Source organism: Suillus subalutaceus, assembly GCF_016647625.1.
Source record: "Suillus subalutaceus strain FC151 chromosome Unknown DFJ58scaffold_99, whole genome shotgun sequence".
Classification (NCBI taxonomy): domain Eukaryota; kingdom Fungi; phylum Basidiomycota; class Agaricomycetes; order Boletales; family Suillaceae; genus Suillus; species Suillus subalutaceus.
In genome coordinates, this window is record NW_024540348.1 from 1 (window position 1) to 26,907 (window position 26,907).

Sequence of the window (26,907 nt, forward strand, 5' to 3'; positions counted from 1 at the left end):
CCACATGCACTTGATGGAGCTTTTGAGGTGAAAGTGGATGACCTGCTCATAGAGACGGATACATATGCTGAAACAGGAGTGCTAAAACGTCGAGTTCAAGAATTTGAGGATGCAGTGAACTTTTGAATATGGTGGGAAGCGCTGATCATGATAAGCTAGGTGCAAGTGAATGTTCCAAATTGGCGGAAAGTGTGGCTCATTTCGATGAGAAAGACTTTGAAAACGAATAGTAAGACCACTTAAGTGGCTGGTAGGGAAGACCTACAGCTGTCAAGTTATAGTCAACATTTGCAACCGTCATCAAATGGAGCTCTTGCACATGCCTCGAGCAGTTTAGTACGTGTCATGGTGATATCGGAAGGGTGGCCTTTGGCAGGCTGATTGCTCTTCCTCCTTCAGGCGTCCAAACTCATGCCTGAGCTAGTGTTGTGGGCAGAAGTTCTGCCATTCTGCCAATGGCATTGGCAAGCGGCAATTGCCGGCAGTAGGTCGAGGGCCTTTGGCAGAAGTCGGCAGAAATCATGTGATCTTATTTTGTACTACGAGCAAATAGCATATATTGTTGATGTTCAAAAAAAGTGTATCTGAGCCTCTCTGCACACCAGAATATCGTCAAAAAAGTCCAAGGGGCCGCCCCACCCGAACAATCGTCACCAACCACTTTGTCCAACAGCACAAAGTCCCAAATTCATCCAATCGTTATTTTTACAAATGCAACTACTGTTCAACATCTATAAGAAGGCTGTGACGACAACACCTCAAACATGTTCTTGACCGGAATACTTGCCCTACAGCCCCAGATCACGCTCGTACAGAAGTCCATAACTATCTTGCCTCAAAGAACGGATATCAAGCCCTCCTACTCCCACCTATTCCAAACGCAGAATTCTGTTTCATCCCCGTCAACGTCAGGAGGCACAGCTCAAGCCCCACAGAAACGGAAGAACCTCTTTGGGTTTGTGGATCTTCCAGTCACTCCAGAGCAAGTAACACGTGCCAATTTCAAATTGTTTCGGTGAGTTCAAGTGACATAAATCATCGAATGTGTTCTGACTGCATGAATATTAAAACCAGATTCATTGTTCATGCCAATATACCATTCTTAGTTGCAGAGAACTGGTTTTTTCCGTAACTTTCTTGATGAAATTCAGCCTTCATATCAATCCCCATCACGTTATGTACTCTCACATTCAATTATGGATAGCAAAGTTGCGCGTGTCCAAATCGAGGACATTGCACGTCTCAAGGAATGCAAAAGGCTTACATACTTGCTTGATGGGTGGGAGGATCAAATCAGACAAAGCTTATAAGTCCCAGATATTTTCGAGGAAGGGTTATTGATTGGAACGAGCTGGAGAAGGGTTGATAAAGGAATCACACCTGCGTGATTTATCAAAGAGATTGATGTGGTTGGCCGTGGGTCACAAGGCACAGAGGCAGTCTGGAACATCGACACACTGTTGTTGTCGGAGGGTGTAGCATCCATGCAATAGCTTATATCATTTTTGCCGTCATCTTAAACAACTCTAGAAACAAGCAAAAACACGCAAAACATTTCTGCCAATTTTGCCATTCTGCCAATTGCCGTTCTGCCATTCTTTTGGCAGAACTTGCCCTGAAATATTTCTGCCCACGGCACTACACCGCCAAGTGCCGCTTTGGCCCAAACCGAGGTGGTGCGAAAGTTATATAAACACATAGCAACATGCTAAATACTGGTTCGATTGTAGCCTTACCACACAAATAATAAATTTAAACCTACATAGGGTACATATGCGGTGTCTATGAAAGGTTTTATATCCCGATCCTGGCTGATGATGTGGTTACAGCTGAAAATCCGTCCAAATCAGGGCCAGTATACACCCTTTGTGATGCATATATAGGACATATCCAAGGTCAGTCATGTAGAACAGTCGAAAATCAGACCTGTGATAGACCTGTAACCCAGCCGGTGCTAATATCTAAGCGGCCTGTATGGCTGATCCCACATCTATCAGTACGTATTGCGCTGCATCCAAGACAGCACCAACAGATGGACTATCTAGATCACAATCTTGGGCGATGAAAAGCGTCTCCGCGGCAGAATCACGCTGACTCGGAAGCATAAAACAATGCTATCATTGGCACAGTAAGTAGTATACATACAATGCAGACTAATAGCTAATCAACAAATTCATATCAGCGCACAAACAGAAGTGACCTAGAGTTGGTCGACAGCAAGGAGAGGGAAAGGGTAAAAGAGCGCAGTATGTTTGTTGAATTCGGCCCACAGGTCACTGAGTAGAGTCAGGAGAGAATGATTCCCCCATAGTTGCATGGCGTCAATATCACTTGACTGTCCCAACCACTCCTGAATAAATGTCCCCTCCAAAGGAACGCGAGGGTCCCACATTGGCCATTTGCCTCTGGGAAATCAAGGGTATGCTGCGACAAATGCGAGCCAGAAAGCATCACATCCCATGTCCATAATTGAGACCTGTTATCTACTTCGGTCACCAACCATCCTTTGATATCCTTCGATAGCACGGGCCAATTCCATCGGATTAGCATAGTCGAAGGTTCCTCGAAGTGGGAGAAATGGGATACTGACATCCTCTTGGGGGAAGTATTGTCGTTGGCTTGACTGGGAGTTGACTGCGCAAAGTAAGATCTAAAAATATTCAGTACAGAATTCAGAACTCACATCATCCATTAATGGTGAATTCAAATGAGTAGAGCAAAGATCCACTGATATAGCTTCCATAACCAGGGAGGTAAATGGCCCATATTCTTCGGCAATAGCAACTGAAATATGGACAGGCTATCATACATAACAATGAGCAAGCGTGTTGACAGCAACAACAAGCACTTACAATTTTTGTTCGCTGAATTGTCTGCCTTGGGAGCCTGCCCAAAAAACACATTGTAAGGAGGACGCGCTGCCACGGTGCACCGTCAGAATTATCAAAATGGCCCTCTGGAGTGAAAATGGTCGCAAAGTGGGTGATTTCGTTGGTCATTGTGGAGAGTTGATGAAGACTGAGTTGTTGATTGGAGATATTGCGTCGTGGGACTTCAGACTTGTTGATTTCAAAGGTGGAAGCTCACATGATCATACACATCAGCGCAGACTTGGAGGATTGAGTGTCAAGTCACTGAATCGAGACTTATAACTGTTAGATCAGTTTGGTATGACACTGAATAACAGAGACTTAGTTGATGGTATTGGTGCATTTTCTTTCATTTCGTGGTATGAATGTTCTACTGACTTAATGCTGCAGTCCTTCAATATTCCGATAGCACTCAAAAGCGTGTCCAATGCACGGTGTGCCCTCTCAAGGATGGCAATCATCGTTTGATGGAGTTTCGACATATATACAAACACATCATACAAGGTGTTCATGTCCGTCATGCTCAAAGAAAACATTCCGAGCAGCATCGAAAAGTTGTCCAGGCCCATACTAATGATTTCGTTGGCGCCGATGACTTCTTTGATACCAACGCTGACTCTCCAATGGACATGGATCTCTATGATGCGCTACCTAACGACTCGCTCAACTCGCTACCATACACGGCACCTGTGTCAGTGGCAGATAATGGGCCCTCCGAATCCGAACTTGATTTATCTGAGCTTCTGAATAAAATGATCGGCGACCGCACATTTGAGTTCGACGAAGGCCCTTTGGACTTGTTCACAGAACTCAAGGCGATCATTGCTTCAGGAGAAGTACCCTTCTCGACGCCACTTGCCCCAATCAACGACGAGCGAGAACTTTCTGATGACAGTACACCTGATTTCAGGATAGAGCTCCCTGGGTGAGTGACTTTATGATTTCTTTTTGCAGGCCTTATAATCTAACATACAACTAGATGATATCTACGAAAGAACGAACATCAAGGACACAGTTTCGCTGGACAATCCCACATATCCCTGGCCATCAAAATCGGTTTGTTTCTCTTTGTGTTAGCAATATTGTAGCACTTAAATTTGCATTAAGCATTTCGTGACCTCCCTCCTTTTTGGCTCTCCGCGTCTCCCATTTTCTGATGCCCAGAAGAGGGCAGTCCTCAGTTGGGTGCAAGAGCTCGGCGCTCGAGATGTCCCCTCACTTGGCGCCATCAAGAAATCTGGATAGTCTTGTCGGCGATCCGACAGAGAAGGTGACAGCTTGATCTGGGAATGTATTTTACATCAATGATGTTGCAAAATCGATCGCAAAGGTATGTCTAGCGTGTTTGTATGCAACAGCAACTGTGACACTACGATTTAGGATTATGGAAATCCGCTGACTCGTTTTTCAATGCAAGACTATCCAGAAGATAGCGGGGAGGGAATGTTGCAAGTATTCAACGGCAAGAAGATGTTGCTTGATCTGCCCTCACCGCCCGCAGCTCGTGTGGATGGAATGATTTATTTCACAGGTGAACTATTACAGGATGATTCTGGAGGGTATTTTATACTGGAACACTTCTTTCATGCCTCGCTGCCCGCAGATTCGAGTGACGACGACTCTGACCCATCCGAGCAGTCAGATGACAAGGCATTATATGCACTTGGTCGGGTGGTTGAATGGAATGAACAGAGGTACATCTTCTGGTTGTAAATATATCCAGATAAATGAAGTCCTCACTATATTAAGGCTGGATTTATCGTTAACGAGCAACAAGAGATCATTCCGACATCTATGTTTATGCGATCATTTGAAGAGATTGCCGCAACTCCAGGCGAGCTTGACTGTGGCCTTACACGTGCGTTGATTTACATCCGTCGCATCAGTGACTCGCTACTTATACAATATAACAGCTTCATCAGTAAAATATGCATCTCTTGCTCCGAATCCACTGTGTGCGAAGTCTAACGGCCGGATGGTCTATACAGTTCCCCTCCTCATTTTTATGGACGATGTTTCTGGCAATGTCTCGAAGCAATGGAACAAACACCATGCAATTTATATGTCAAATGCCAATCTACCGCGCGAGATGCTCAAGAAGGATTTTTTTGTGCGATTTGTCACATCATCACCGCATGCTGCTCCCATGGAACTTATGCGAGCCATGAAAGAATCTATATGGTATGTTGTTTCCTCGATCTGCTGAAGTTGAAGCTCTGACATATGCAGTAACGCTGCTGAATCAGGTATAATCGCCTGGGATTGCAAATACAACGAAGAGGTTATGTTGGTTCCATACGCGCTTTTCCTTGCTGGAGATAACCCCATGCAAGCAGAAGAATGTAGCCATGCCGGCTTAAACTGCAATTACTTTTCCAGGACTTGTGATATTGGCGGGACAAAAGAGCATAAGGTGTCTGGTGACGGGTACAGAAGCCTTTTTATGGTAGGAATACATTTGAACTACATTCTAATAGCTAATATCGTGCCTGCAGTCAGGCAATCTACGAACTCCTGAAAATACGACGGCAGAGATCCGAAAACAGTGCAAGATCGTGTTGAAGTCAGGAGCGTCAGAGAAGATCAAGAATTGAGTATCGTTGACTGGTGTTTGTGATTCCGCTTCTGGTTCAATCCTCAATGTGTTAGTAGAACTTGGGAAGAAACTTCGAAAGCATGCGGCTGGCACCCAGGCAATGCCTGAAGCCGAAGTTGCAGCTGTCCTCGAGAAAGAGTTCGCAGAACTTTTGCAAGGCGACAAGCTTGACGACACTATTAACCCATTGTTAGGGATGGAAGGTTAGTTTAGTACTCTAGCGAATTTGAACTCTCATTCACACTCTTAGCAGGCCTCGATATGCACATGGACACTCCGACAGAAATTCTGCACACAATACTGCTTGGCGTTGTCAAATATTTTTGGGGGCAAACCATGTTTTTGCTCGACAAGGCAAAGCTCATGGGCATCTTTCAGGTCCATCTTGAGTCTGTTGATAAGGACGGACTCAATGCTCCGTGCTTGAATGCGGACTACGTCTGCCATTATAAAGGCAGTCTGATAGGAAAACATTTTAAAAGCTTGGCACAAATGATGCCATTTTTGATTTATGATATCATCCCTTCGACTGTTCTCAACGCATGGACTGTGATAGGAGAGCTCGTTGTACTCGTCTGGCACACAAATATTGTGAATACAGAAGCTTATCTTGTAGGTTTACACAGATATATGCAATAACTTCAGTTCTCATTCTTCTCTAGGCAAAGCTGTCTCAAACGATTCAAGATTTTCTTAACATCACAGCACAGTGCGCACCCAGCATCATTATAAGCAAGCCCAAATTTCATTTTTTAGTCCATCTCCCGGCATATATTCGGCGTTTCGGACCAGCAGTGATATTTTCAACAGAATGATACGAGTCCTTTAACCATGTATTTCATTTGTCATGTGTATACAGTAATCGTCAAACACCGAGCCGCGACACTTGCCGAGGATTTGCTCATCAAGATATCATCAAGCATATTGTCACTGGCGGGTACTGGTATGATAACAAAGTCTCGAAATGGGTCCGGGGAGGAGTGCAAATTCTAGGGTATCTCGATGAACACCCAGAGCAAGCACGATTACTTGGGTTATCAGTCTTTAATCGCAACACTCCAGTACCTGGTAATCCTACCCCACTAGCTCACTCTATTGCTACTAATTCTTTTCACATAGGTTCCAGGAAAGCTCAGACTTCTCTTCGCACTCACGGAAAAATGGCGAGAAACGATGCAGTGGCCTGGAAAGAAACGTATTGCTGGAAGATCCTCAAGACTGCACAGCCTGGCATTGCCTATTATCAAGGCAAATCACTTGTAGCGAGAGAAGGGGACGTCGCATATCTGAATAGTCATGTTATCTTCCGTCGAGCGGCAGATGAACAGGTGAGCAATTTCCTCACCGTATGACTCTTTATTAATGTGGGGATATTGTTAGACATGTGTTGGACGTATTCGTGAGATCCTCATATCATCCGAGGATCCAAACACTGTTGTTCATGTTGGACTCCAGCTCTTTTTGTTCGCAGACACTTTGCATGCTTCCGTCCATCTACCCTGTCTGAACCTGACTGACGACGAGGTTGTCACAACGGCGATGGTGAATTTGAGATCCAATTGATTGTGTGTGCTGTTTATGACCCTTGCACTGTAGGATATCATATGTGTCATTAATCTCCAGCACAACTGTGTCGATTCACAGTGTAAAGACACTGTCCAGCAACCCATGTGCCAAGAACGGCTTGAAACTTCTCGCACGAAACCTATCGTTCAGCACAAGTCAACCCCACACTACTTCGTCAACGCCTACTCTATTCATAATTACGATCATATCAATCTTGTAATCCCCGAGATGCTCCGTGAATCACCGCTCAGAGTTACGAATGTGGCAGAGGTTCGGGAAATAGCCGTACAACAAATGAAGCAGAAGAAGGCTTTGAAAAAATCTGGTGACGCACCCCAACTAGATGACCATATAGAACATGATACCCAGATCCCTCTGGTGGCAGCTCCCACCTTCGATCAGGCCCCTCCCAAGTCAAAGACAGCCGCAAAATCAAAGGCAAAGGCAGCCACTTCCAGGGCACGAAGGAAGGCAGCAACATCGAAGACTGGTCAAGTGATTGCCGGATCCTCTAGCCAGCTTCCATCCGCTCAGCAAGGTTCAATGGTTCATATTATAGATCACCAAAATCAAGCCCACTTTGCACTGCCACCAGTATTCCCTCCCCCCCAGTACTACCACCCTCCTGACCATTCACAACTTCCTCCACCACAGTTATATGATCTGCCACCACCAGCTCTGTATCTTCACCCGGGGAGCTCACAGCGACATCATGAGGCTATAGAAAGGTCATATACCGGTGAGTTCTTCGTCGTGATTATAGCATCAAAAATCTCACTACACTGAGGCTATAACATGTACCAAAATCCATCTGGGCCGTATCTGCAGCAGCAGCAACAACAACAACAACAGCGCCTGCACTCCAATCCACACCCGCACCTGCACTTACATCCACACCCGGAACAGCACCAGTACCAGCACCAGCAACAGCACCTGCACTCTCATCCGCACCCACACCCGCAGCACCTGTACTCTCATCCGCAGCAGCAGCAGCAGCAGCAGCAACAGCAACAGCAACAGCAGCAGTAACAGTGCCTGCTTCCGCTACCGCAACAAGCCTTAATCCCCTTCTCACCCTTAGAGGTGCTGCACTGGGTGGAGGAAAGCAATGCTTGCTACTCCCCGGCAGCATTAAGGCTCTCTGGCATCTGTCACCAACCCGCTCTGTAGCAACAGCAACAGCAGGATGGAGGGACTTTGATTTGCAGCCTCAAGAAAGTACCATTCGTAAACATAATATGTACTTGTAATAGTAATTTGAACACCATCCCCCCCTCGTCTGACTTGTCTTGATGCGCCATGGTTGACGATTCTCCATTGGGTGAATTGAATTGAATTAATGTAAACTCAATTAACGCTGTTTTTGATTTCAATGGAGTTTGAACCAACTCGCAGCATTGGTTGTCCTGCTCCCTCACTGTCTGCAGCATGATCTCACAGCATCCCGTGCGTGCGCGCAAGCAACCACAAGCTAGGCAAACGACAGCAAATGGTCTACTCGCACCTAACGATGCCTTGCTCGCTCGAGGCAGGAGCATGTCAGCCAGCAGCAGAGGATCTCGACCGCCTTCGGCATGTGGTTCACAACTGCGTGGTACTAATATCAGTCGTGCACGCTCACCTCTAGTATCCCACTTGCCATTGTCTTCAACTAATGCTCAGATCACCACCACAGGTTCCCTCAGCATTCCGCATGCGCCATCATCCAATGGCTCCTTGGACGAGCCTATAACTGCTGGTGTGCGTCGCCAAAGGGTGGATTCCGGTGCGAGTCATGGTTACCCTGTTACCCTTACGCCTCACAGCACAAAACGGCTCAAAGTCTATGCAAATCAAGTTGCGGAGGAGGTTGGTGTTCCAAACACCAGTCTTCATGAGTTCGTTGATGTGAGTATTTTTTTAACTCACTGTAAATGTACATGATTTAGTGCCCCTTCAGTGCAGAGGGATATACCAGATGCTCATAAGGATTGTAGCCCTTGTGCCCAAGAACGACGGCGAAGAAAAACTTAGAATACTCGCCAATCTGAAAGAGTTGCTGGCCTCTAAAGATTTCAAGGTATTATTTGCCATCTCTGTACATCCCACAAGTCTGACTTATCATTTTATGAGTCTGTGCTTCAAAACCGTCTAGTCGCATGCATGCTTTCGCCCAACATCACTGCATATGTGACAGACACACACCCACAGATCTTGGTACGTTTTTTGTGGTGGTATGAATGGAAAGTGAAGTGGACTGACACCACGGCAGAAATTTATCAAGAAAAATCAAGACATATTCAAAGTACCGGAGACGCTGTTCGAGGACGTGGAACTCTCCTCACTGTTTGGTAAGATTGTCAGCAAGTGTCTCTCTACCATCCGTGGCAATATGAAAACTAAGGTGTGTAGTTCAAAATTACAATCACGATTTTTTTCTGAAATGATATTTGTCAGTTGACTGCGTCTATTGCTAAACGCACTTGTATCACAGACATCGCAAGGGGCCTTGGTCATGGTTGTATTGAAGTTGATGCAGCTCATTGGAACAGGTTCGCATTTTTGGTATGTTTTTGTCACAATGAATATTATATAGATACATAGTAACCTATTGAGACTAGCGGCGCTGCTTGCGTGTCTACCTACTCGGTATCAGCAACTACAGGACCGTTCCTCTGAAGACTCTTTACTCCCCCCTGCTCATATCTTCTCTCCCAAAAGAAGTCCACCAAAAAATTGGACTGCAGCTTGGCATCGATATCAATGAGATAGAGCGCAACATGCTCGACGGTGATGCCGAAGAGGACGACGATGGTGCCAATGCCTTTCAAGATACCGCCGGTGAAAATGCAGCCCCTGGAGATATTGATAGTGGCGGTGGCAATGAGGAGAATGAGAACCTCAATGCAAATGTGGATTATGATAAGGATGATGTGGACATCGAGCCTGATGTGTGCGACTCAGGGGGCATTGACGGGGATGGTCTGGTTGTCGCAGAGAAAGATAAGTCTGAGTCTGACCTCTACACAGCGGGAAGATTTTGGAATTTTGTAGACTCCTCGCTTGCAAGCGCCCGTGATGCTGCGAAGGAGCAAGCGATGGAAGAGGAGGGTCTGGCATATGAGAAGGCATATAGCGAGTAGGTTTATCGAGCCTTGCGTTTTGTCGCTGATTATCATGAAGGATCATCGTGCAGTATCTACAGCAAGATCTTTCTGATTTTCCTGGAAGGACCAAAGTTCCAGCGCTCTTCTCCACCAACCGCCCCCAGTGGCAATTGACTATTCAGAACGAACTCTTTTGGAAACATACTTAACGCTCATTTATACTCCGGCTTGTGCATACTTCACATAATCAGTATCTCTACTCCATAATCATGCCTGTATCTACCATCCACCAGTAATGTGATGTTTTTCGTGGCTCGTTTCATTTATTGTGCACTCGATTCTCCAAACATTCAGAGCTCCAGTGAGATCAGCCTGAGGATGGTGCGCAGGTGTCATCCAAGTATATTATATATCTGAGAATTGATGCGTGTTGGAGGTATCGAGCATATCTATGCATGACATATGGAAGCCAACCTGTGTGACAGGTATGAACCAGATGTCTGTGCTAGATGTGGTAAGAGATATATTCAGAGCCTGTCATTTCCTATATAGACTAAAGCTCAGGTAGCCGATATATTCTGAGTGTCTTGGAGACGTGTCTCGGTGGTCGTTATTACATCTCTCAAAGCCCGCACATTCTCGCTTCGCTAAGACTAGAATATATTTGTCTCCAATAGGTAGTGCGAAAATCATATGACCAAGGTGGTGGAAATGTGCGCCACAGCTTACCATTTTTGGGACTGTACAACACATTTTCGGCAGTCGGTAGTGTAGCCTGAGCTCAAGCCTTTGCAGTCTTTCTTTCGAACTCCGACTTTAGTCGTCTGACGAAATAGGCTGGCCTATCATAGGCGGATTAATATTTGGTCCCGTCGAATATTATTTACTTCAGCACTGGCTCAATCGTTGCTTTGTAGCCGTGTCTTGAAAATATCGTCCAAAGCTCGCCAGCACAAACACAAGCGACCAGGCACCCCATTTTGCACTCGACTGGCTGCTCATAACTCCTCCACACCGCATCGCTTAGCAATTCCATGAGTACTTATAAAGTGATTTGCCTCATGACAATCTGAGGATTCTGAGCTAGATCATAAACAGTCTTCAACAGCATCGTCAATACATCTCCCAAATTCGACACCGACCTCTGCGTCGCTTCCTTTATCCTAGGCTGCGCATTTTCAAGCCACGTATGCATGAGTGTCCTCCTCGCAATATCTCCTGGTACAAACAATGCAGTCATGCTCGCACTTCGTGACCCAGGACAGGATGAGCTATCAACGGTGACAAGTGCAGTGATTATGCAGTAGACCTGAAAGAAAAGTCCAAACTTTATGCCGAGGAGTTCACGCGTCATGGTTGACGCAGTCGACGCCCCCTCCAGCGCCCTCCTGCGTTGTGTTCAACTTTGCAGGCACCTTATCGTCTGAGCTAGACGCTCTGAACTCTGCCGATCCTTGTACATCAGAGAATTTCTTAGCAGAATCATCGAGCTCTCGGGCGTACCAACACTGTACTGCCTGTACATGTCACCAGGAAATTCCTTCCGTGCCCATCATTGGTGCATCTTTCAACACCGCTGGGAGGCTAATACACGTATTTCACAATGCGATTCTCTGCATAAAGGTAGTCGTCGCCATCCAGGCGTTACGCTGTTGTGACATTGTTGAGTAGACGATACAGCTGTATGAAACTCCCCATATGGTGAGCCTGTCTCCCTCGCTTCCATTCAACATTCACTCGCTCTAGAATTCGCATCTCGTACCCGACAATTGCTTCGATGGTACCTCCAACAACTCTCGAGTCTATCGACTTCCGTTACTATTCTCTTCCCAGCCGAACCTGCCACTAGGCAGCATGCGCCTCCATCATACTTAACTATTCCCCCTATTGTGCCACTCGAGTAATTCTCAGCTGCAATTTGACAGAACTCAACTATCATTTTCTTGTCGATCGTACCATCTAAGTCCTGCCCACCGAAGGAAAAGGAGAATGAGAAAGGGGATATCACGACTGGCACATTGCTACTCCTGTTCAGCTCGTCAAGTGTTCTTGGAAGGGAATGGAGATAAGATGAGGATACGCAATGATGACGCAGTTGCGCCCATCATTACGGGATGGTGTCTGATAACCTTGCCTCGAGCCTACGGACCTGGTCCCCTGACGTTGTCTGATGTGCAATGTGCTTATGCTAATAAATTCGTATGTCAGGAATAAGAATCACGACACTGAAAGGGAACGACTGTTTTCAAGTAAAGTCGTTAGACGTTTCAGCTTGCCACATGGTGCAAGCGTGGGCAGGTAGCTAGCGTCAGTAGAGATATGATTCAGAGCTATGTCTCTTTCAAATATATTTGTAACATCAAATAACTTGATTGAGTACCACAGCGAGAACATTGCCCGGACCCACTCTCAAAACACACAGTAAATAAGAATGAAGTGAGTTTTGAAACTGGATCGAAGGCGGCACATAACTTGGAATAAATCAAAACAAAAACCGCTCACTACTACGAACTAGCCGCCGATTGTAAATCATATTGATCGAGTATCTTCCGTACTACACGCTACTGCTAGTTGACACGTGGACGTGCTCCTGAAAAGCAATTGAAGACATGGCGGTTCCCGTATCAGAGTTGGCCACCAGCTCAGCGTGATATTCTCGAACACCGAGGATCAGGCGTGGTCCCAGCACAAACATGCCCGCAAACTGGAATATCTGAGCGAAACCATTATAAATCAGAGCGCCCAGGGAATATGAGTTCTATAGAAATGATGAATGATGTTCGTATGCAAGTAGAAGTCGGTGACAGCTCGACATACCGCTGAAAGCGTTGGAGAGAGGAAACCGATCTGGAAACAAGAGACAGCCAAAAAACTAGTACGTGCAAAACTTCAGCGGAAGAAGAGAACCGCATTCACATTATGAGCTCACCTCACAAAGTAGCTCACATGAGTTTTCATTAGCACCATGAAACAGTCACCGATAATACCTCTTGTTGAGTGTTTTCGCAATTCACGGAAGTGCTTTACAGCAATCCAGACCGCAAGACACAGTGCAAGGACCTCCCATACAGTAGAAAGTATCCAAGTCATGGAAACAAGAAATCCGGAATCTCCCCCGGAGTCGAACATGCACTGATAGGTGCCGGAGAGAACTAATTCCTCTGGTATTTTTCAATCAGCCTGATCCACTTAAACATTTCATACATAATTAAAGCTTACCCCCTGAAATCTGCATCATCGTTATTGCGGTCATCACAGCGTTGGCGATTCTGATGGCCAGAAAGATGACGACGAGAAATATCAGCACCTTTCTGGATCGCTGATACATGGCATGTAACCGAGCGATCATGATCACTTGCATGATCTTTCAGTCAAGTCAATGCCACGGAGGTGCATAGCTCACCGCCCAGCATTACATTTACAACGTCAGCCATCAAATAAAGTCCGTCGTTTATGATAAGGCCTGACAAATGCAGCAACATTAGTTATCAGCTTCGGAAGATCACAAGGTCTAAACAGACTCACAACTGTGGGAGTCGTTATGTTGAACCAACGAGTTAATCGAGAATATCACTCACCCCTGCATGATAGTTCAGTGTTTCGACAGGAATGGAAGGCATCAGTGTGGAATGCTCACTGTATCTGTCATCGAAATAGTTGGAACATAAACTATATGCCACCCGTCACAAGAAAGAAACAGAGTCTATGCGAGGAGACATACTCAAAATGTTCATCCTGATTGTGAGAGGTGGATGATGAGAGCAACATCGATGGCTTAAACTTCCAAACGTACACAGCATATCCTATTCCACCATAGCGCACCTAGGATATTTTGAAGTCAGCACAACTTGGACTTGCTAAGCGTAAACATTGAAACACAAGGCACGTACACTGAGATAGAGAAAGGTCATCAAGGACCAGCGTTGTCTCTGCCATGATTAAGTTGTACTTTCTCGTCGTTCTTTTGAGATCGAAGTCCGCTCACCCAGATCAGTTCAACCTATAACACAATTCTAAGCGAGTTGGCTCCCCCAGTAATCGGGATCGGCGTACCTCTTGCCCAAACGTAAGCGCTGAGAATACCATAAGGATATCAGTGGTTCTTTTATACTTAGTCGTGCTTACCCCAATCGTATGTTAGTCCAACACAGGTAGCAACTGCGAAATTGGAGTCAAGGTGAATCAAATCATCGCCGTCATCATGCTGTTGATTGTCCACGAACCTGAAGAATAGCTGAAAATAAAATTCATATTGATAACTGGCCACCAACTGGGATCATTCGAGACTAGGGTCATACTATTAGAGGATGGAGCGAGTGAGCGGGGGTATTTGGTGGACGTATAACGATCGCATTCGTGCTTGATATACCACAATCCAGCGCTTACCTCGCCAAAGTGAGATTTGAGGGATGGTATCTGATTGATCGAGGTAAATGGTTCAGCCCGAATTCCAGTAGAAAGACAATGTGCATCCAGGGATACCGATGGCATCAAGGTAAAAGTTGTTGGTGAGATCGCAAGGCAGTGGGTCGCGTGTTTGATCGTCCCAAAGATAGGAGAACTGTTCATGATTTGGGCAACCTGCTTGCTGTAGTGCGATCAGCGGTTATATTGCCAAGGTGAAATTTGAAATTTGAAAGACGATATAGATATCGAAGCTTGTTAGTGGTCCAACGTGAATTCCAGTACAAAAACAACGTGGATCCAGGGGATCAATGTAATTAACACAGCACAACACATCGGATCATCACCGCGGGGGATTATGGGAAAATGAGACCAACAAAACACTGAGAATACCTGCATGTAGATTTTATTTGATAATTTACAGGATTCGCCCGCAGGTCACTTGGAATACATTTAAAGAAATTCCTTGAAGCTTCCTGTAAAATGCCCGATCAAGGTATAGGATGGGGGTGCTTTGCAAAACTGTTGCCCTGGCGCAGCTCCAAGCAGATGACGTGTCACTGCGGTAGCTACCAGCTCAGAAAATCGTGCAAGGATTTACTTAGTCGGAGACTATTCTTGTATCATATGATGACGCGAGGGCAGGGTATTTTCCTGGTCCTTGTTGGAACGCGTTCGATTGGATAGACCAAAAGCTGCTCGCGGATAAGTGACGACATATATAATCAAATCCTTACCAAAAGCACTCACTAAATTAGTGCCCTTGCTTGCACTAGGCTGCTTGTAGGCGCCATAAGTTCGTTCACCGGTTCCCTGAACGGACGTTCATGCAACGTTGTTGAACGCTCAATGAGTAGGCGAGCCTGAGAGCCAACAATACTAGTAAGTTACGTTGAGCTAGGGCTTTGTAAGCGCACGTGTCTTTGACACACCTCTTGCACTTGCATTAATCACGTCCATGCGCACAGACATATATGTGCGCAACCTTCGAAAAGATCCCTAGATTCTTTTTGCCTCATGCCCTCACCTTCCAGTTCTCAGCACGAGTCTTTTGTCCACCCACCCACCTCCCTTTCTAGTCACACCCGATTGTCGAGAGCCCGTGAGGTCATTTTTATTTCAGGCTGTGCATACCACACACTCACCATTAAGGACCGAGGTGCTTTATATCGATGACCCAGATCTGGCATAGCGCTATCGCGGAACGCACGAATTCTATCACGCCCTCTCTGGATTTAAAGTCTCGGTACTTCCAGAACTTACACTGAGTCAAAGCTTTTGAGTTTACAATTCTAGGCTTCCCCATGACTGTATTGTCTCTGGGAGCCCCAAGTCACATCAGCAGGCCCGACTGTTATCAAGATATGACTCGTACATAAATAAGTACCACGACAAAACCTGGAATAAATAAAAACAAATTCTCCCGCTCCCTGCACACTACCCCCCGAAATCGCAATTCAATCATAGCATCTCCTGCGCTACACACTACTGCTAGTTGACACATGGATGCGCTCCTGAAAGGCAATTGAAGTCATAGCGGTTGCCGTATCAGAGTTGGCCACGAGCTCAGCGTGATATTCTCGGACACCGAGGATCAAGCGTGGTCCCAGCACAAAAAATCCCACAAAGCCAGATATCTCAGCGAAACCTTGATAAATCCGAGTGTCCAGGGAATATAGGTCCTATAGAAATGATGAATGATGGTCACATGCATGTAGAAGTCGGTGACAGTTCGACGTACCGCTATGAGCGTTGGAGAGAAGAAACCGATCTCGAAGCAAGAGATGGCCAAAAAACTAGCACGTGCAAAACTTTAGGGGAACAAAAGAACCGCATTCACATTATGAGCTCACCTCGCAAAGTAACTCACATGAGTTTTCATTAGCACCGTGAAACAGTCACCGATAATACCTCTGGTTGAATGTTGTCGTAGTTCACGGAAGTGCTTTACAGCAATCCAGACCGCGAGACACAGTGCAAGGACCTCCCATACAGTGTCAAGTATCCAAGTCATGGAAGCAAGAAATACGGAATCTCCCCCGGAGTCAAATATGCACTGATACGTGCCGGAGAGAACGTATTCCTCTGGTATTTTCAATCAGCCTGATGCACTTAAACATTTCATATATAATTAAAGCTTACCCGCTGAACTCTGCATCATCGTTATTGCAAGCATCACTACGTTGGCGATTCTGATGGCCAGAAAGATGACGACCAGAAATATCAGCACCTTTCTGGATTGCTGATACATGGCATGTGACCGAGCAATCATGATCACTTGCATGGTCTTTCAGTCAAGTAAATGTCACGGAGGTGCATAGCTCACCGCCCAGTATTACACCTACAACGTCAGCCATCCAATAAAGTACGTCGCTTACTGATAAGGCCTGACACATGCAGCAACATTAGTTATCAGCTTCGGAAGATCACAAGGTCTAAACAGACTCACAACTGTGGGAGTCGTTATGTTGAACCGACGAGTTAATCGAGAATATCACTCACCCCTGCATGATAGTTCAGTGTTTCGACAGGAATGGAAGGCATCAGTGTGGAATGCTCACTGTATCTGTCATCGAAATAGTTGGAACACAAACTATATGCCGCCCGTCACAAGAAAGAAACAGAGTCTATGCGAGGAGACATACTCAAAATGTTCATCCTGATTGTGAGAGATGGATGATGAGAGCAACATCAGTGGCTTAAACTTCCAAACGTACACAGCATATCCTATTCCAACATAGCGCACCTACGATATTTTGAAGTCAGCAAAACTTGGACTTGCTAAGCGTAAATATTGAAACACAAGGCACATACACTGAGGTAGAGAAAGGTCATCAAGGACCAGCGTTGCCTCTGCCGTGAACAAGTTTTAATTTCACGACATTCTTTCGATGTGGGAGTCCGCTCACCCACATCAGTTCCACCTATAACACAATTCTAAGCGAGTTGGCTGCCCCAGTAATCGGGATTGACGTACCTCTTGTCCAAACGTCAGCGCTGAGAATACCATCAGGATATCAGTGGTTATTTTATACTTAGTCTTGCTCACCCCAATCGTACATCACCCCAACAGAGGCGGCAACTGCGAAATTGGAGTCAAGGTGAATCGAATAATCACCGTCATCATGCGGTTGACTCTCCACGAACCTACAAAATAGCCGAAAATAACATTCGCATTGATGACTGGCCACCAACTGGGATCGTTCGAGACTACTAGGGTCATACTATTAGAGTATGGAGCGAGTGAGCAGGGGGATTTGGTGGATGTATAACGATCGCATTCGTGCTTGATATACCACAATCCAGCGCTTACATTACCAAAGTGAGATTTGAAGTTTTTGAACGATGATATCTTCGGGGTAAGTGGTTCAGCCTGAATTCCAGTGGAAAGACAATGTGCATCCAGGGATACCGATGGCATGAAGATAAAAGTTGTTGGTGAGATCGCAAGGCAGTGAGTCGCACGTTTGATCGTCCCAAAAGATCGACAGAACCGTTCATGATTTAGGCAACCTGCCAGTGCGATCAGCGGTTACATTGCCAAAGTGAGCTTTGAAATTTGGAGAACAATATGGATGTCGTATCTTGTTAGAGTTTCAACGCTAAATTCCAGTACAAAAACAATGTGGATCCCCTAGGGGATCAAGACAATTTGCAAAGCACAACATATCGGATCATCACCGCGGGGAGATTATGGGAACAATATTAATGAGACCAACAAAACACTGAGAATACCTGCATGTAGACTTTGTACAGGATTTGCCCGCAATTCACCTGGAATACGTTTAAAGGAAGTCCTTGAAGCTTCCTGTAAAACGCCCGATCAAGGTATAGGATGGGCGCTTGGCAAAACTGTTGATCCAAGCAGATGACGTATCATGCTGTGGCAGCCACTAGCTCAGAAAATCGTGAAGCGATTTACTTACATAATTGGAGTCTAGTCTTGTACCATATGGGCAGGGTGTTTTCCTGGTCCTTGTTGGAACGCGTCTGGATCGGATAGACCAAAAGCTGCTCACGGATAAGCGCTAAGCGACGAGATACTAATCAAATCCTTACCAAAAACACTCACTAAATTAATGCCCTTGGTTGCACTAGGCCGTTTGTAGGTGCCATCATGAAGTTCTTTCACCAATCGTTCATGCACATGCTTGCGACGTTGTTCCCAATTTGTTCCATAGTCACGGTGCTGGCCGGCGTCGTATAGATGCCAAAATAAGGAGCTCCCACGCTATGACATCATAAACTTTTGGCTCAGGTGACGTTAGGGGCACGAAGTTGTATTTCAACTTCAAGTGTACGAGTGTTTCACTCAAGTCCATCCTCCCCGCCAAGCAACCCATACTCAATGAGCTACCTTACTGCAGTACGCTGCTCTATAAAGAGAGTTTCAGGAAGCCTCGGAGTTTCGTCGCGATATGCAAATGCGAGGTGCGCCCACAAAACAGACACCTTCAAGTCTAGAAGCTGACTGTATCATGACCGAAGACGGTACACTAGGTATTGGTCACGAATTAAAAACTGCATACTACTCTGCTTATCATGACTTTATTGCCAAAGTACGATGCATGACAATGATCCGGAGGTACGTCTACTCCAATCGCCCACCCCTGAAACAGAACAAAATTCCATCATTGCAGACGTTGGAGCGAGAAAAAACGAAGAAAACTTGTCCAGAACCCAGCATGAAACGTCAACCCCAATTGACGACGCACCAGGGTGGAACGAAGATCTGGCGTCTGTATCTGAAGCACACGTGAAGGTGCTCAGTACAATCCCGAATCGTTGGGGAAAATGATATTGACATCATTTTGTAGGCTGACCGCTCTTCCGTCACGATTAATGACCTTCAGCGCAAGACGATTGATTATCTTAATGGGAAGCACCAACCTGACGAGCAAATGGATCACAGAGAGGCGTCCTACCTGAGAGACGAAGTAACTGGTCCCCTCGGTACTGCGAGAGTGGGTGAATTTGAGGGCGTTGTCGGTGCTGGTGATCTTGGAACAGATCAGGAGGGCGCTGACATAGAGTCCGACGGGCGCACCATCAAGCGGCACATCGTCTACGAGGAGATAACAGAAGTTACGAGAGAGCCCTGTCCAACGGAGAGCGAGGCTAATGTGAGTGTTTTGAGTGTGAATTCTGCATCTTTGTCGTTAACATGCAATTAGGTAAAGGCAGACCGCGGGGAAATTTCTTGAATCATGCCTGTTAATCCTGCGCGATTAATGTCGCTCTTATCGTATCGATACTCAACTTCTCAGCCGTATTCCATGTACTCAATCACGCCATTTGCTCCGGAGTTTATATCATATTGTTGCATTTGTCTTCAGAAACATTATTTCGACTGTGATATACTGTAATGTACAAGTAGTGATACATAAATCAACATGTGTCCGTGTAACATACTGTATGAAAGGGAATTTGAGATGCTCATGCCTTAGGGTTAGTATCTTCACCGATAGTTTCTCCAGGGATCACGACTGGACCAACGCCAAACTCCCCGTCCCCTGGGAACGTCTCTCGCTCAGGATTTGTCTCCAAAGGGCCCAAGCGTACTGGTCCGGGACCAAAGTGTCCACCAAACGGCCCTGGCGTAATCTTTCTAGGGCCGGGGCCCAACGTGACATTCTCAGTGGTAGTGACGCCGGGTGAGGTTGAATTGATGGAAGCGGCAGGAATGGTGACATGCACGGCTTGATCGGTGGCAATCTGATTCACCGTCACTATGCGACGGGGGTCGAAATATCCACGAATGCGGGGGTTGGACTGGGGTCGAGGCTCCGTGGCCTGAATGCTGCGTAATAGCGTAAGATAATCAGATGGCTGAGTAATCACAATAATAAACAAATCTTACATCGCATTGAATGAGGAAGTCACTTTGCTTTCCGCAGGAGCTCCCAAGACAAGGAACTTTGAGTCAACGAGGGAAGTGTAAAATAGACCGACGAGCCCAGACTGCGGATTTCTTCAATGGGATTGCAGAGCATGAAATAAAATATTTTGCTTACGATTTGTCCTTTGTCGCCAGGGACTTCTAGTTCACCTTGAACACTGACGCTTGCACCTTGCTCTTCAAGAGCAGCGCTGCTCTGACTGAGCAACTGTGCCTGATACTGCTCCCTTGAAACTGGCTTTCCGTTGTAAATGACATTGACATTGTGCGCGAAAAGCGCATCAAATGCTGTGGTGAAATCTGCTTGGGTCTTGGCCGTCAGAATGGCCATGAGACGCGAAGAAGTGAAGGCGGTCAAGGTAGGGAGAACAAGTGCCATGATGGTGGAAATGAAACTGTTGATGAGGCATCTTGCTGTCGCCGCCTCGCCTTATGTACCCCAGAGAGGGCGCCCAAGTACGGATGCTGCGCATTCCGCTGTTAAGGCGAAGTTGCACAGATCGAAGCATCACGGGGACCTGGATATGCCGATAGAAGGTGACATGATGACGACACAAATCAGTACTCAGTCGTTTCGGTAACTCAATAATGCAGACTTGCATTTCAGATGACATGCGAGAGCCCCAGATGGGGTGAGTAATGATTCATTAATGAGCTGTCAATGATAGCATCGGCGTTGGTTGGGAGGCCTGTGCTTAATCATTCCGTGCATATCGTGTTCTTCTGTGTTTCAAGTCCGCACGTTCGAGTCTGTAGAATTTGAAATCAATCGCAGCATAACAAGCAGAATGATTAGCGATGAGCATCAACGTGATTGTTACTTATATTGACCCATTGAACGAATCACGCGCGTAACTTGTCTTGTCGCTCGGGCCCGACTCGGCGGCCTTGTTGGAAACATGGATTGGCTTGGATGGGCGGTGTGGCAATGCTGGACCGCTGGTCAGAGCCATATATGGTTTCAAACTCAGATAGGTATTTGCCGGGCTATTAAGGGGCGTACTTTCAACCACCTGTTCGCATACTATATACAGTCCTTCTGTTTGCTGCCCATCTGGCAACTAGCTTGCACCCAACAGATTGATGTCCTCCATCATGAAACAGACTCGTGCACATCACCACCCCGGTTCCAATTTTCTACCAATCAGTAGATCCTATATCCGTCTGCTCTAGATTTCCGTTTAAATTTGGGGCGAACGAATCACCGCAATAAGTATGAATTCTTGCGGAGCTGGATACCCTGACCCCCGGCTGTGCTTCCTTAGAAATCAGAATCGCCAAAATAACTGAGAAAGGGCTGTGTGCTCCAGCGAAATCAAGCCAGTCCAAAGCCAGTCATCATCAGTTGTCTCAAAGCCGTGGTGTCTTTGTACCAGTCTTCATGGTTTCCTGATATAGACTCCATATGAACACCTCCTCCGGCACTAGTTCCCACCCAAGTATTTCTTCATCTGCAACCTTCACGATAGATTTTCTCCATTCAGCAGAGATCTAGACTTGCTTATGTCTAGCGACGTTGCGTACCAGAGAAGAGGGGGAAGCACTGTCTCATTGTGGAATTGTAAGTTGAAAGCTTGTTATAGGGCATTAATCACGACACCACGGTTCATGCTCGTGCTGGACGCCAGGCTGCTGAATTTTGAGGAGATCATCGCGTCCGCTCGATTTCAGCTTCAAGGAACACTGCACTTTGTCAGCCACATGCGGCTGGAATTCCTGGACTGGACATTCAAGGCTTCCTCAGCGCAATCTCGCATCTTTTGTCAGTTAAGGTCGCCAAGGGTCTAGGACTCGTCAGGGCCGCGTGCACGTACGCGTGTTGACGGGAACGCCTGCATCAGGAGCTCAGAATCGCCACTTTGCCCAGCCTGCGAAGAAAGCGAAGAAACGGTACACCACTTCTTGATGGCCTGTCCTGCATACCGCACACAGCGGGATGCCCTGCAAAGTTCGATCCCCAACCGAGCCTTCCACATTCGACGCCTGCTAAGCAAAGACGAATATATATCAGACCTATTCAAGTACATCGCTGCAACCAGACGACTAGAACGCACGTTCGGCAATTTCGCTACCGACAACTAAAAGGAACTGAGCCAACTCGTTCCCCGCGCAGTCAGATCCACACCACGTACGCATACCTCTTAGACCCCAAGAAAATGAAAACCTCGTGTACTCGCGCACACGCCCCCATCCCCGTTAGCCTTAGGTTGGCTTCCGATGCTCCAACGCCCAAAACCCTTGTACGGGGCGCGAGCCAATGGTCTATAATTACACCAATGTTAGTTATCACACGAGAACATAGTAGCACATAGCATGTACTGTCTACATCGGGCGTTGTCCTCAGCAGACAATAAATTGGATTTTTAAAAAAAACGGGAACGCGTCGTCGGAGTCAAACTGTAGGTCTCCAACCGCCACGTCATTCCACATCAGATTGATCGATGACGGTCCACATTTGTGCCACATTGGTCGACCAGATACAAGGTAAGCAGGAAGCAGTTGTCATTCTTGTCCTTTGAGTTTTCTCCACCTCACCAGTTCTGCTCACAACGCTCGGTCAGCGTACTCGTTGAACGCCTCGCGTTATGCTCCCTGCCAGCGAGACTGGCGCATCGCCTACTCCGACACGCGCCAATGCACCAGCTCATCATGCTAGCACAATAGAATACACCCTAAAGAGCCGTGGGGCTCCCGTCGTCAACGAGAACATCGGCGTGGTCGGTGTCCAGTGCGTACCTTTCCTGTTTTTATTGAGTAGCACCTGACATTCCATCAAGGGCTAAAGAAGTCGGCCTATGGATTCAGCGGGACATCAAGCAGATTAAGCAGTGCATGGCGAATGCCATGCTGGAAGCCCTCCTGCAGCGCGCTTCTTGCGCTCCAGAGACTAAACAGCCTGAGCTCGTGCAAAAGTGCCCCATGAAAATTGTGCCAGTCTGCAATGGACAGGCCTCCGCTGGAGACATATTCTTCAGGCATCGTCCAGGATTGGGTGATGGCCAAGATCTTTTGGGGGGAGGCTGATCGCACTAGCGAGCCGGAGATCCTGAAAAAGTCAAGGAGATCGCTAAGCTACACGATACAGTCAAAGACTATATTCCCGAGTTCCCTGGCACCACACGTTTACGAACCCCACGTCCGCTATCCGAGAAGCGTTCGGTGTCCCAGGACCCACCACGGGCAGTCACGTGCTCTACATTCTCGCATTTCGCAAGCTCCAGCCCATCACAAAGCTTCACGGCAGAGAGCTTTTCGACGCCTGGCGTCAGTGTATCCTGTGTATATATTTTATTGAATTTATGTGGCTCTTCGTTGACATAGCGTGCAGGTCACCTTAATCTGTGGAAGGAAGGTGTCTATCATCAAGATATCACCCCTGGAAACTTGATGTGATACAGAAAAAACGGCAAACTGATTGGTGTGCTGTACGACTACGATCTATCCTCGTTGGCGAATGTAGTGGGTCCTCGGGGCAACGAGCGTACGGGCACGGTACCGTTCATGGCGCTGGATGTTCTCAGTGCAAAGGCTCAACAAGGCGAAGTCAAACACCTGTATCGCCATGATCTGGAGTCTTTTATGTGGGTTTTTGCATGGGTTTTCTTGCGTTACAAGCAGAGAGTCCTTCTACCATGCGGATCGCGCCCCTTCGATGAGTGGGCGACTTTAGACGCCATTGCATGTGGCGAGAAGAAGTTGTTCTTTCTGGAAAATGCTTTCGATTATCAACCTCCGGAATTCCGAACTTCCGAATTAGACATAGATTGGGAACTTCTTGTAGAATATTTTGAGGCGCTCGATACAGCTGCCTACAATCGCCGGACTCGCGTCCGCCGTATTCGACTTGTTCACCCGCGATCGATGGAAGGAGCAGGCGAGCGGACAAACGATGAAGAATCAGTATCGGATATGGATGATTTGCTACACAAATTCACAGGTACTATGGCCTGGGTTAAGTTCAGCAATCGTTCACCTTCACAGTGATTTTATTTAGTTGTGACAGTGCGTATTTTTTTTTGTGTTTTGCTACCTGCGTCAGTTGCTCATGGAATAGACGGATGACAGTCACTCAATTGGCTGTCCCAAAATGGTCAAATACAATATGTCTCAAACCGCCCGTTAAACGGTTCCAGTTATAACCCGGGTTAAGCCCGCACTGCATCAAACAACTTCTTTATCCAACATCAACTATCTTTGCTATCAACCAACCAACCAGCTAAGAGCTTCGTCCGATGCGCTATGCTTGCACACTGAATCAGTGTACTCGTTTTTAGACCTGTTCGGGCCCGCCCACTCACTGGCATGTCCATAACTACCCTTGATACACTCCGTACTCGCTTGTTTCTCTTTTAGGTCACTAGTACCGAAACGCATAGCGGCGCAGTGCTAACCCTGTGCATGTCGCTGGGTGTCATGTTGAGCTACAGATGCACTCGGAGATTTTCGTCGCTAAAAGCAATATAAAGTCATATTGCGACATGAAGGTCTCACAATCAACCTAAATTTTGGACGGTTCCTTGATGCGATATCCCGGCCGGATGCCACATTTATTTTCTACTTGAAGTTAGGCTGAAACACTTTGTACTTCTGCCAATCAGATGTCATCCTTCAAAAGCTTCAAATCTCAGTTTGGTATTGTAAGCGCTGGATTGTGGTATATCAAGCACGAATGCGATCGTTATACGTCCACCAAATCCCCCCGCTCACTCGCTCCATCCTCTAATAGTATGACCCTAGTCTCGAACGATCCCAGTTGGTGGCCACTCATCAATGCGAATGTTATTTTCAGCTATTTCATAGGTTCGTGTAGAGTCAACCGCATGATGACGGCGATGATTTGATTCAGTTTGATTTCAATCTCGCAGTTGCTATCTGTGTTGGACTAATATATGATTGGGGTGAGCAAGATAAAGGATAAAATAACCACTGATATCCTTATGGTATTCTCAGCGCTTACGTTCGGACAAGAGGTACGTCAATCTCGATTACTGGAGGAGCCGACTTGCTTAGAATTGTGTCATAGGTTGAACTGATCTGGGTGAGCGGACTCCCACATCGAAAGAACGAAGTGAAAATACAACTTGTTCGCGGCAGAGGCAACGCTGGTCCCTGATGACCTTTCTCTATATCAGTGTATGTGCCTTGTGTTTCAATATCTACGCTTAGCAAGTCCAGGTTTTGCTAACTTGAAAATATCCTAGGTGCGCTATGTTGGAATAGGATATGCTTTGTACGTTTGGAAGTTTAAGCCACTGATGTTGCTCTCATCATCCATCTCTCACAATCAGGATGAACATTTTGAGTATGTCTCCTCGCATAGACTTTTCCTTCTTGCTTGTGACGGGCGGCATATAGTTGATGTTCCAACTATTTCGATGACAGATGCAGTGAGTATTCCACATCGATGCCTTCCATTCCTGTCGAAACACTGAACCACCATGCAGGGGTGAGTAATATTCTTGAATAACTCGTCGATTCAACATAACGACTCCCACAGTTGTGAGTTTGTTTAGACCCTGTGATCTTCCGAAGCTGATAACTAACGTTGCTGCATGTGTCAGGCCTTATCATAAACGACGGACTTGAGTGGATGACTGACGTTTTAAATGTAATACTGGGCGATGAGCTATGCACCCCCGCGACATTTACTTGACTGAAAGACCATGCAAGTCATCATGATCGCTCGGTTACATGCTATGCATCAGCGATCCAGAAAGGTGCTGATATTTCTCGTCGTCATCTTTCTGGCCATCAGAATTGCCAATGCAGTGATGACTGTAATAATAACGATGCAGAGTCCAGCGGGTAAGTTTTAATTATGTATGAAATGTTCAAGTGCATCAGGCTGATTGAAAAATACCAGAGGAATACGTTCTCTCCGGCACCTATCAGTGCATGTTTGACTACGAGGGAGATTCCGTATTTCTTATTTCCATGACTTGGATACTTGGCACTGTATGGGAGGTCCTTGCACTGTGTCTCGCGGTCTGGATTTCTGTACAGCACTTCCGTGAACTGCGACAGCACTCAACAAGAGGTATTATCGGTGACTGTTTCATGGTACTAATGAAAACTCATGTGAGTTACTTTGCGAGGTGAGCCCATAATGTGAATGTGGTTCTCTTGTTCCGCTGAATTTTTGCACGTGCTAGTTTTTTTCGCTATCTCTTGCTTCCAGATCGGTTTCATGTCTTCACCGCTGTTAGCGGTATGTCAAGCTGTCACCGACCTCTACATGCATGCGACCATCATTCATCATTCCTATAGGACACATATTCCGTGGGCGCTCTGCTTTATAATGGTCTCGCTCAGATATTCCAGTTTGTGGGATTGTTTATGCTGGGACCACGGCTGATCCTCGGTGTTCGAGAATATCACGCCGAGCTCGTGGCCAACTCTGATACGGCAACCGCTATGACTTCAATTGTATGGAAGCCCGGACACTCGTGCTCAATTACTAAGCTAGAATGGCTACTTATGGTAATC

At 46.4% G+C, this 26,907-nt stretch overlaps 9 protein-coding genes across 9 annotated transcripts; 5 read left to right on the top strand and 4 right to left on the bottom strand.

Annotated features, from left to right (window-relative positions):
• Positions 1–764: 764 nt before the first annotated feature.
• On the top strand, positions 765–1,132 carry DFJ58DRAFT_843899 (uncharacterized protein; the record flags this gene model as incomplete). Its single annotated transcript, XM_041393016.1, has 2 exons — positions 765–1,015; positions 1,075–1,132. 2 exons carry the CDS (start codon positions 765–767, stop codon positions 1,130–1,132), a joined length of 309 nt encoding a protein of 102 aa, XP_041240827.1.
• An 829-nt stretch (positions 1,133–1,961) lies between these two features.
• Positions 1,962–2,999, bottom strand: DFJ58DRAFT_843900 (uncharacterized protein; the record flags this gene model as incomplete). Its single annotated transcript, XM_041393017.1, has 7 exons — positions 1,962–2,114; positions 2,146–2,160; positions 2,188–2,200; positions 2,271–2,403; positions 2,488–2,650; positions 2,684–2,800; positions 2,853–2,999. The coding sequence occupies 7 exons, from the start codon at positions 2,997–2,999 to the stop codon at positions 1,962–1,964; spliced, it is 741 nt and encodes a 246-aa protein (XP_041240828.1).
• A 623-nt stretch (positions 3,000–3,622) lies between these two features.
• Positions 3,623–8,282, top strand: DFJ58DRAFT_717578 (uncharacterized protein; the record flags this gene model as incomplete). Its single annotated transcript, XM_041384370.1, has 15 exons — positions 3,623–3,795; positions 3,866–3,926; positions 3,978–4,079; positions 4,251–4,564; positions 4,604–4,728; positions 4,784–5,051; positions 5,100–5,316; positions 5,366–5,425; positions 5,534–5,669; positions 5,720–5,885; positions 6,344–6,534; positions 6,586–6,794; positions 7,111–7,570; positions 7,592–7,771; positions 7,939–8,282. 15 exons carry the CDS (start codon positions 3,623–3,625, stop codon positions 8,280–8,282), a joined length of 3,006 nt encoding a protein of 1,001 aa, XP_041240829.1.
• A 178-nt stretch (positions 8,283–8,460) lies between these two features.
• On the top strand, positions 8,461–10,327 carry DFJ58DRAFT_731069 (uncharacterized protein; the record flags this gene model as incomplete). The annotated part of the gene is made up of 7 exons (XM_041385984.1): positions 8,461–8,919; positions 8,972–9,091; positions 9,145–9,228; positions 9,284–9,415; positions 9,469–9,576; positions 9,633–10,150; positions 10,195–10,327. The coding sequence occupies 7 exons, from the start codon at positions 8,461–8,463 to the stop codon at positions 10,325–10,327; spliced, it is 1,554 nt and encodes a 517-aa protein (XP_041240830.1).
• A 2,674-nt stretch (positions 10,328–13,001) lies between these two features.
• On the bottom strand, positions 13,002–13,544 carry DFJ58DRAFT_515140 (uncharacterized protein). The gene is made up of 2 exons (XM_041380774.1): positions 13,338–13,544; positions 13,002–13,279 (listed from the first exon to the last, which is right to left on the bottom strand). The coding sequence occupies exons 1-2, from the start codon at positions 13,477–13,479 to the stop codon at positions 13,044–13,046; spliced, it is 378 nt and encodes a 125-aa protein (XP_041240831.1). The 5' UTR covers positions 13,480–13,544; the 3' UTR covers positions 13,002–13,043.
• A 2,456-nt stretch (positions 13,545–16,000) lies between these two features.
• On the bottom strand, positions 16,001–17,943 carry DFJ58DRAFT_747559 (uncharacterized protein; the record flags this gene model as incomplete). The annotated part of the gene is made up of 10 exons (XM_041387529.1): positions 16,001–16,204; positions 16,264–16,318; positions 16,376–16,607; positions 16,665–16,714; positions 17,168–17,268; positions 17,337–17,375; positions 17,432–17,446; positions 17,500–17,519; positions 17,572–17,604; positions 17,670–17,943. 10 exons carry the CDS (start codon positions 17,941–17,943, stop codon positions 16,001–16,003), a joined length of 1,023 nt encoding a protein of 340 aa, XP_041240832.1.
• Positions 17,944–19,086: 1,143 nt separating this feature from the next.
• On the top strand, positions 19,087–19,726 carry DFJ58DRAFT_717579 (uncharacterized protein; the record flags this gene model as incomplete). The annotated part of the gene is made up of 3 exons (XM_041384371.1): positions 19,087–19,284; positions 19,340–19,606; positions 19,697–19,726. The coding sequence occupies 3 exons, from the start codon at positions 19,087–19,089 to the stop codon at positions 19,724–19,726; spliced, it is 495 nt and encodes a 164-aa protein (XP_041240833.1).
• Positions 19,727–19,823: 97 nt separating this feature from the next.
• Positions 19,824–21,043, bottom strand: DFJ58DRAFT_801864 (uncharacterized protein). The gene is made up of 3 exons (XM_041390905.1): positions 20,537–21,043; positions 20,383–20,483; positions 19,824–20,322 (listed from the first exon to the last, which is right to left on the bottom strand). Exons 1-3 carry the CDS (start codon positions 20,798–20,800, stop codon positions 19,959–19,961), a joined length of 729 nt encoding a protein of 242 aa, XP_041240834.1. The 5' UTR covers positions 20,801–21,043; the 3' UTR covers positions 19,824–19,958.
• A 2,630-nt stretch (positions 21,044–23,673) lies between these two features.
• DFJ58DRAFT_515180 (uncharacterized protein) lies at positions 23,674–24,545 on the top strand. Its single transcript, XM_041380775.1, has 3 exons — positions 23,674–23,698; positions 23,750–24,423; positions 24,487–24,545. Exon 2 carries the CDS (start codon positions 23,923–23,925, stop codon positions 24,403–24,405), a length of 483 nt encoding a protein of 160 aa, XP_041240835.1. The 5' UTR covers positions 23,674–23,698; positions 23,750–23,922; the 3' UTR covers positions 24,406–24,423; positions 24,487–24,545.
• The last annotated feature ends 2,362 nt before the right edge of the window (positions 24,546–26,907 follow it).